The sequence below is a fragment of the Herpailurus yagouaroundi genome, unplaced genomic scaffold (assembly GCF_014898765.1).
Source record: "Herpailurus yagouaroundi ecotype Mexico unplaced genomic scaffold, PumYag 184, whole genome shotgun sequence".
In the NCBI taxonomy this organism is placed as follows: Eukaryota; Metazoa; Chordata; class Mammalia; order Carnivora; family Felidae; genus Herpailurus; species Herpailurus yagouaroundi.
The window spans coordinates 30,179,688-30,189,452 of record NW_024412415.1 but is presented as its reverse complement, the minus strand read 5'-3'; the positions used below and the strand labels follow the sequence as shown (position 1 = coordinate 30,189,452).

The window sequence follows — 9,765 nt, the reverse complement described above, 5'->3', positions numbered from 1 at the left end:
TCTGTGTCTCAAAAATAAATAAACGTTAAAAAAAAATTTTTTTTTAAATATATATATTAGAAATATTTTTTAATTAACTCAAAATGGATCACAGACTTACATACTTACATGTAAACCTATAAAATTTTTAGAAAAAGCACATGAGAAAAATTTCAGGATGTAGAGCTAAGAATTCTTTATCTGACTCCAAAAGAATGATCCATAAAAGAAAAAAACTGGTAAGTTGGACTTCATTAAAATTAAGGACTTAAGTTCTACTTTTTAAAAAAGCAAATCCTGTTAAGGGGATTAAAAGACAAGCTGTAAACTGGGAGAAAATATTTGTAAGCCACATATCAAAGGACTTGTATCTAGAACACATACATAAAGAACTCTTAAATATCAACAGTAAGAAAAACAATCCAATTAGAAAATGGGCAAAAGATATGATCAGACATTTCAATGAAAAGGATATACAGATGGCAAATAAGCATATGAAAAGATGTCCAACACTAGCCATTAAGGAAGTACAAAAATAAAATAAAAACTAGTAACACAAATGCTAGTGAGAATGCAAAGAAACTGGATCACCCCATATTGCTGGTGGACTGTAAAATGGTGCAGCCATTCTGGAAATAATTTGTCAATTTCTTTAAAAACTAAACATGCAACTGGGGCACCTGGATGGCTCAGTCAGCTAAGTGTCTGAGTCTTGATTTCAGCTCAGGTCATCATCTCACTGTTCATGAGATCAAGCTCTGAGTTGAGCTCTGTGCCTACTGCGCAGAGCCTGCTTAGGCTTCTCTCTCTCCTCTCTCTGTCCCTCCCCTGGTGCGTGCTCTCTCTCTCTCTCTCTCTCTCTCTCACACACACACACACACACACACACACTCTCTGTATCCCAAAATAAACTTTTAAAACAATAATAATAAACTAAACATGCAATTGCCGTATGACCCCGCAGTTGCACTCCTGGGCACTTATCCCAAAGATTTTCATTTAACATAAAAACCTGTATACAAATGTTTATAGCAGCTTTATTCATGATAACTCCAAAGTAGAAACAACCCAGATATCCGTCAATAGGTGAATGATTTTAAAAGTGGTTTCATTTTAGCACCTGGCCGACTCAGTTGGAGGAGCTTGTGACGCTTGATCATGGGCACATGAGTTAGAACCCCACATTAGGCATAGAGATTACTTAAATACATAAAAACTAAAAAAAAAAAAGTGATTTCATTTTATTCATACCTTTTTTGTACACTTTTGTTAAAAAGGAACACTATTGATACAACACCCTGAATAAATCTCCAGAAAATTATGCTGAGTGAAAGCAGAGAATTCCAAAAGGTTGTGTAATGCATGATTCCATTTACATGACATTCTTGAAAGGACAAAGTTATATGAAGAACAGGTTAGTGGTTGCCAGGGGGTGTGGTTATAAAAGGGGAAATGAAGGATCCTGGAAGCTATGGAAAGGAAATGTTCTGTATCTTGACTATATCAATGTCAATATCTGGGTTGTAATATTGTACTACAGTTTTGGAAGGTCTTACCATTGGTAGGAACTGGGATGAAGAGTACACATGATCTCCCTCTATTATTTCTTACAACTGCACACGAATCTACAATTATCTCAAAATAGTTTAATTTTAAATATCTAATTGATGGGGTTTTGGGGTCATGGTGGGATTCTGAGCCAACAGCCAAGAAGGAATTCTTGAAGACATCTTTGGTGCAAAAAGGTGTTTTTACTAAACACGGGACAGGACCTGTGGACAGAAAGAGCTGCACTGGGATTGTGACAGGTAACTGATTATATTCCCTCATGTTGGGAGTGTGGTTAGGGACAGCGTAAGTCTCTAAGATTTGGAGGCAAGGATTCCAGGACCTTGAGGGGCTAGCTGTTGTTAGGAAAATGGCATTTATTACCGTTTAGTAAAAACGGTATTTATCTCTCTGTTATGAGACCCTTCAGATGTATATCAGGGGACCACAAGCTTGGAATATGATTCCCAGCATATACCTTGGGGGAGTTGAGATAAAGGAAGTTTCCAAAGGTAAGGGAATTTTTCATTTGCCTTAGTTTCCCACATCACCATGGCAAGCACTTAAACCCCTTTCCACCTTGGGCAGGGCAAGTAGGTGGTGGTGGTGCTAGTTTGTATTTTGCCCTCAGCTGTGTTATGTTCCCTCATCATTAATCATGTGGCATGGTCTTTCCTTCCCCTCCAGTGGTTTTCCATTGTTAAGATATGAGATCCTAGAATGCTAAAATCTGTCCTCCTCCCAGGACTGCCAGCTCCCTTCAGGCTTTCTGTGTTCCATCTGAGAAGGAGAACAAAGGAAAAAGGAAATGTAGATAAAATTAAATTTCCTTACAACTTGCAGCCCTTTGACATACTTGAGACATGAAGATTATGACATTCCTCCAGGAACTCTCAACCGTCTTAATACTTTACTATAGGCAAAAAGCAACCTTAGCTTAACAATAACCAGACCTGCAGGACACTGCAAGTCCTCGTTAACATATGAAAGTCCTTTTGGAGGGGCACCTGGCTGGTTCAGTTGGTTGAGCCTCCGACGTCAGCTCAGGCCACGATCTTGCATTGGGCTCACTGCTGTCACTCCTGAAGGACTGTCTCTACCCCACCCTCCAACTTAAAAGTATATAACCAATTGCTCTTCACAATTCCAGTATAGATCTTTCAGCCCACGGTCCTGTCCCATGCTTTAATGAAACCACCTTTTTTGCACTGAAAACATCTCAAGAATTCAAGATCGAACTCAAGATCGTTCGCTCTGGGACGCCAACATCACATCACATCCATAACTGGCATTCTTTCAGCTCCCTGGCTTGACCTTCTGGGGAGTTTTTGCAAATGCTGTTCCTGATGGGGTTTTGGAGTGATGGTGGGGTCTGAAGCCCACAGCCAAGAAAGAATTCTTGAGATGTCTTTGATACAAAAAGGTGATTTTTTTAAAGCACGGGGACAGGACCCATGCGCAGAAAGAGCTGCCTGGACCGTGAGGCAAGAGTGGTTATATACTTGGGAGTTGGTGGAGGTAAAGTCAATGGGAAGTTTCCAAAGTCATATGCTAAAGGCTCACAGGATTCTGGAGGCTTAACTATTGTCAAGCTAAGGTTGTTTTCCTCTCTAACAAAAAACATTAATCAGACAGTTGGGAGTTCCTGGAGAAATGTTACACTCTGCCTGCCTCAAGTATTTGTCAATGGGATGCAGGTTATAAAGGAAATTTAATTTTATCTACCATTTCCTTCTGCCTTTATTTCCCAAGTCACGATAAAGCCTCAAATCCTAGGACAACCTCCCTAACTTCTTTGACTAAGTCAAACCTCTTTTAAGTTCTTCTTACCCAGTGTTTTCCTCTTTGGTTGTACTTCCGTTTACTGCTGCACCTTTGCATTTGTTTGCACGATTACTTGATTAACGTGTTTTTGTTACTAGGCAGGTAGTTCTACGAGGAGAAGACCTGTAGCTGTTAAATTGTTCGCAAAACAGCTAGCTCGGCAAGACGAACGCTTACTCATATTTAGGAATTGACGAACTGAAGGAACGCCAACCTACTGGCGAGGCTCTCTGGGCCGGAAGCGTTCTATAGGCGTCGCGCGCGTAGTACGTCACTTCCCCCCACCCCCTCTACAGGAACCACTCAAATTCCTGTCACTTCTCTGACTCCCTTCGTCGTGGATATGGCTCTGCCGCCCTTTTTCGCCCCAGGTCGCCCAGGCCCGCCGCCCCCGCAGCCGCCGCCTCCCGCTCCCTTCGGCTGTCCGCCACCGCCGCTGCCCTCCCCGGCTTTCCCGCCGCCTCTTCCCCAGCGGCCCGGCCCCTTTCCGGGGGCCTCCGCCCCCTTCCTCCAGCCCCCGCTGGCTCTGCAGCCCCGGGCCCCCGGGGAAGCCTCTCGCGGCGGTGGCGGCGGCGGCGTGTACTACCCGGTGCCGCCACCGCCGCTGCCTCCGCCGCCGCCCCAGTGCCGGCCCTTCCCGGGGACTGACGCTGGTGAGCGGCCACGGCCGCCGCCGCCAGGCCCGGGGCCGCCGTGGAGCCCCCGTTGGCCTGAGGCGCCGCCGCCGTCCGACGTACTCGGGGACGCGGCCTTGCAGCGCCTGCGCGACCGGCAGTGGCTAGAGGCGGTGTTCGGAACCCCGCGGCGGGCGGGCTGCCCACTCCCTCCACGCGCGCCCGCCGGGCCCAGCCTGGGCGAAGTGCGCGCGCGGTTGCGCGGGGCTCTGCGCCTGGTGCGACGGCTGCGCGACCTGGGCCAGGCCCTGCGCGAGGCCGAGGCTGACGGCGCGGCCTGGGTATTGTTGCATGCCCAGGCTGCGCCGTTGCGCGCCGAACTGGCCGAGAGACTACAGCTGCTGACCCAGGCCGCCTATGTGGGTGAGGCGCGGCGGAGGCTGGAGAGGGTCCGGCGCCGCCGGCTTCGGCTTCGCGAGAGGGCTCGGGAACGCGAGGCCGAGCGGGAGGCGGAGGCCGCGCGAGCAGCGGAGCGCGAGCAGGAGATTGACCTCTGGAGGGTCAAGTGCGTGCAGGAGGTGGAGGAGAAGAAGCGGGTAAGAGCGGCAGATGTGCGGAGGCTGGGGGTAGTTCAAGTCTGGAACCTGAAGGGCCGTGAGGTTTTGCGCTGTCGTTTCCTACAGCTAAGCCTTTTTCCTCAGCCGTAAATTAAAAGATAGCCAGCATTTCCGACATCGTATCCCTATACTGATTGCCTGTTAATGTTGTATAATACAAAACATAAATGCTCCAGGTGCACCGCGAGTTGTGTAAACACAAAGTATAGGATTACACAATGGCGTTACAGGGATGACGGACGCCCTGCCTCCTATTACAACGTTCTGTCCGCTTACTAACATTCAAGGCAAACAAGAATCTGTGTCCTTGCTTCTTGTACTGGTCTGGCTGATTTTAAGAATACAAAATCTAGAACACGTGGGGCCTTGACGCAAGGAACATATACTCTAATTGACTGATGGGGCTATAGTGATGACTTCTGCAGGATCCCTTTGTTTAGGAGTTTTAAACCAGGTATTTCCAACCCCCGCCCTTCCCCCCCCCCCCCCCCCCCCCGTTAAACAATGGTGTTTTTGAGCACTTGCCAAATACTAGATGCTGCTCTAAATTCCTTGCATATACCAGATCTTTAATCCTTGTAACAACCCTGAAAGGTAAGCCATTTTACAGATTAGGAAATTGAGGCCTAGAGAAGTTAACTTGCCAACAATCACACAACTGGTTCCTAGCTGTTTTGCTCCTGATTTGAGTCCAGATTGGCTGATTCCAAAGCCTCTTGATCTTAAGCTCTTAAGTAGGGACCAGAGTGAAACTGGAAATTGGTCAGATAGTTGTTTAAGGCATTCTCATTACTTCTGAGTGCCTGTAGGTGCTTCCCCTGTCCCTTCACTCTACAACTAGTTAGTATTTTCTCCTTCTCATACTCCTTGTGTCTGTTACTGCCTAGATTCTGATATAACTCCTTCCAGAAATGTAGTGATGGCAAACTTTGTCTTCACACCTCCAGGAATATCAGTACTTTTAAGGAGAATACTTGGAGGCAACACTGTAATCTAAGGAGTTTGTATCAGTTTCACAGACATTTAATAAGAACCCATTATGTGCCAGACCCACTGCTGGGTGCTGGTGATAGGGACGATTAGGATATAGTGCTTGTCCTTGAGGGGCTTAGAGCCTCGTGGGGACCATGTCTATACAGCATGGTATGTGTTAGGGTTTCAACTGTAAGTGCTATGGGAACCCAGAGAAGGAATATCCAGTCTGTTGGGAGACAGGGTAAGGGAAGGCTTTGTTGATGAGATAGGGGACCTCTGACCTGAGTCTTGAAGGAAATGTCAAAGCCAAGTGAAAGCAACAGGTGCAGTTCCAGGCAGAGAGAGTAGTACAAGCAGAAGAAGGAAACTGTATGATGTCTGTATGATGTGGTGGTATTGGTGGAATTACAGGCACTTACTTGATACACGGGTTGAGAGCTTTAGGCAAAAGGATCTTTCTTACCACCCACAATGAGGGGGTTGGAGACAGGGTCCTGTGAGTGGTGGTTTAAAGAACCAGAGTTATTTCGTCTACTTGTGAACCAACTTAAGAGTAGGATAGGGTCTTATGAAATCTTGCCGTTTGCAACTACATAGATGGAACTGGAGGGTATTATGCTAAGTGAAATTAGAGAAAGACAAAAATCATATGACTTCACTCATATGAGGACTTTAAGAGACAAAACAGATGACCATAAGGGAAGGGAAACAAAAATAATATAAAAACAGGGAGGGGGACAAAACAGAAGAGACTCATAAATATGGAGAACAAACAGAGGGTTGCTGGAGGGGTTGAGGGAGGGGGGATGGGCTAAATGGGTAAGGGGTACTAAGGAATCTACTTCTGAAATCATTGTTGCACTATATGCTAACTAATTTGGATGTAAATTAAAAAAAAACAAAATTAAAATAAATAAAGATGGTAATGGTGTATATTTCAAACAAAACAAAACAAAACAAAAACGAGTAGGATCGGGTGTTCCGTGTTGGAAAGGCTGTCGTGTCACAAGATCCTTGGCACTTTAGAACACTGGAGTGCAAGCTATGTGTGTTGTGGGTCACTGACAGAATTGTAGAGTCCTGGGCCTTTCCAACCCCATTCCTTATCTTCCATTCTAATCTAAGTCTTTGGGTCCAGGAATCTGCACTTCTAACAAGAGAGCCCCAACTTAAAGCAAGTTGGATGCAGATGTTCCTTGGACTGCACTTGGAGAAATTCTGAGGAAAAAACAAAGATGAGCTCCCACATGGAAGCTGCAGAGAAGATTAACCCCTTGGCTGGACCAGTGTGGAGAGCAGTTGTGTATAGCCCAGGAAATTGGGATGTAGATCCTATAGAAATTCTTATCCCTGAGACTGCCTAATCCTCTGAAATCTCACTGCTGGGCAGCTGTTCTCTGCTTTGAGGTTGTTTCTAATACTAGGTTTCATAGACTCTCTTTCTTTTCCAGGAGCAGGAACTTAAAGCTGCTGCTGATGGTGTCTTATCTGAAGTGAGGAAAAAACAAGCAGACACCAAAAGAATGGTGGACATTCTTCGGGCCTTGGAGAAATTGAGGAAACTCAGGAAAGAGGCAGCAGCAAGGAAGGGTAACCATGGCTTTGCATTTCTACTTGGATTTATTCATCTCATGCCCCACTCCTTCCCTTTCTTTATCCTAGTGCCCTCCCTCCCCCAAATTTTTGAAGGAAAATGTTTGATAATTAATTATTTTCACCCAGTAAGGTAACAAAGTTTGTCAGTAGTACCTCAGAATCTTTGAAGCAGGAAGCCTCAGAAATTGTTCATATCTTGATTGACAGGGTTGAAAAGAGAGGCAGGTGTGGGAACCCACTGCACTGCCTTTCCCTTGATTCATCATCCCCTCCTCCCCCACCCCCAGGCATTCCTGGCCACTTTTCTGAGTGAGGTTGGCATGGCTAGTCACCTTTGCCCATGTGCCAAGGCAGAAGCTGTCCTATATTTACTGTTTACTTTACTTTGCTTTAGAAGGTGTTGAAAACTTGGCATGCTCCTTTGGATATATTTCAAACCTGAAACATTGATATTTTTACAGTTATGAATGGTTGGATAGGGCAAGGAGCACCTTGCAGAGTGTACATGAATGTTTTCAGTTTACATGGCTGTCACTTTTGGATCAGAAAATCTCATTGGTTTCCTCTTGCCTCTAGAGGGAGCACTGGTTTTCTAGAAGTTCCCTAGTTGTGCTTTGAACATTTGCCTATCTTGATCTTTGCTTTTACCAGTCTATTTGTGTGGAGGGCCTTTAGTCCCATCTTTGCCATTTTAAGTTCTCACTGTTCTTCAAAACTAAATACAGATGCAGCATCCTCCACCCTTACCAGAAATGGGCTGAGGTGACCTGCTCCTTCTCACTTGTACCTGGTTTGGACCACATACTGCCTTATTTAGTAGGCTATAGGCCGTTAATATTCACCAAGGATATTTGAGAGTACACAAATTAGCAAGTACCATGGTAGCAAATTATTTCCCCTGTGTGGCTTAAAATATAAATGAAAACTGTGAGTCAGACCCTTCGTAATTAAGTTTCATTGGGTTGTGATCATTATGTATTCAGCCAAGCTCATTTACTAGCTAAGTGATAAGTTTCTGCATGCCAGCCTTTAGAGCGGTTGATTCAGATTCAGGCCTCAGATGACACCCATAGCACATTCATGAGTCAAAGGGGAGTTTGCATCTACTGTGTCTAGCCTTACCTCTTTTTTACGAGAATGAAAACCTGAGGGCTATTATTTAATATTCCCCTACCCTATGTCCTCTGTGAGGTAAGTGGTCAGTAAACTTTTGCCAAGTGAATTTACTAGCATAATTTCTCACTCTTAGTCTTCCTCACTTTCATCCAAAAGGAGGAGGAAATTTTGGAGGAATTGTGATCTATAAAAATAAGCAGCCTCTGTGGAGTTAATGGGCTTGGGCGTAAAATGATTTGGTAACAAGCAGCTAGTTGCGTTATATACTTAATACTTCTCTCTCAAGGTGCATATACCTCCAACTAAGTACTGAGAGAATGAGGTTGGATATGTAAGTAAGCAGGGCCACATTGCTAAGTGTCTTATGGGCCAGACTAGACTTCTCACCTATGCTTAAAGGTGAGAGGAACCATGAAAGGTTTTAAGCAGAAAGTGAAATGACAACAATGATTGTTGGGCAGAGCAGAGAAAGGTTTGCAGCATCTAGGAAGGAGGGAGGAAAGGAGAGAGACTAAGAAGGCTGTTATAGTCTGGGCACAGATAATATGGGAGTGTGAACTATGGGTCATTAAGAAATGAATAAAGGAGCGAGGGAGAATACACATGTATAAATAAACAACTTGGGAAACTCAGCAGTAGTAGGAGGAATATACTTGGTGTTGACAAGTTCAGTTTGGGACCTGTTGAGTTTGAGGTGCCTGTTCATCAGCATGTAGCCACAAGTAGGAATAACCTTAAAAGAGTTGTGTGGCCTGAGATGAGGCCAAAAAGACAAAATCCTAGGGAATGTAAAAATCAAGATGAATAAACAGGTGGCCACAAGAGAGGTCAGAGAGATAGGAGAAAAAGGTAGGTCCTCTGCCTCCTTCTGGAAAGTGGCAAATGCTCAGAAAGATTGTGTAATCTCAGGCAGGTTACTTAAACTTCTCTTTGCCTTGATTTCCTCATCTGTAAGAAGGACGTTTCTAAAGATTAAGAGACATCCATGGGAGGGGTGCCTGAGTGGCTCAGTACGTTAAGCATCCCACTTCCGGTCAGGTCGTGATCTCACAGTTTGTGAGTTTGAGCCCTGCATCGGGCTCCGTGCTGACAGCTTAGAGCCTGGAGCCTGCTTCCGATTCTGTGTCTCCCTCTCTCTCTGCTCCTCCCCTGCTCATGCTCTGTCTCTCTGTCTCTCTCCTTCAAAAATAAATAAAAACGTTAAAAAAAAAAAAAAAAAAGAAAAGAAACATCCATGGGAATTAGTACCCAATAGATGATCAGTGACTTATGCTAGGTGCATTTTTTCAGTGAAATGGTATGGGTTGAAGCCAGACTAGACTACATTAAAGAGGGAATAAGAGATTAAGAAAAGCAAACAGTGAATTCAACTTATTAAAAGTTTGCCTGTGGTGCTCACCTGGTTCAGTTGGTTGAGCATCCTACTCTTGATTTTGGCTCAGGTCATGATTCCAGGGTTATTGGATCAAGCTCCGAGTCAGGCTCTGTGTTGATGT

The 9,765-nt window shown here is 44.9% G+C and overlaps 1 protein-coding gene across 1 annotated transcript in view; it reads left to right on the top strand.

The window, feature by feature from the left end:
• The first annotated feature begins 3,645 nt into the window (after positions 1–3,645).
• PDCD7 (programmed cell death 7) overlaps positions 3,646–9,765 on the top strand; it is a 14,017-nt gene continuing 7,897 nt past the window's right edge. The window contains exons 1-2 of the mRNA XM_040492988.1: positions 3,646–4,561; positions 7,009–7,147. Coding sequence (XP_040348922.1) covers positions 3,695–4,561; positions 7,009–7,147 — 1,006 coding nt within the window. The 5' untranslated portion in view covers positions 3,646–3,694. The remainder of the gene's footprint in view (positions 4,562–7,008; positions 7,148–9,765) is intronic.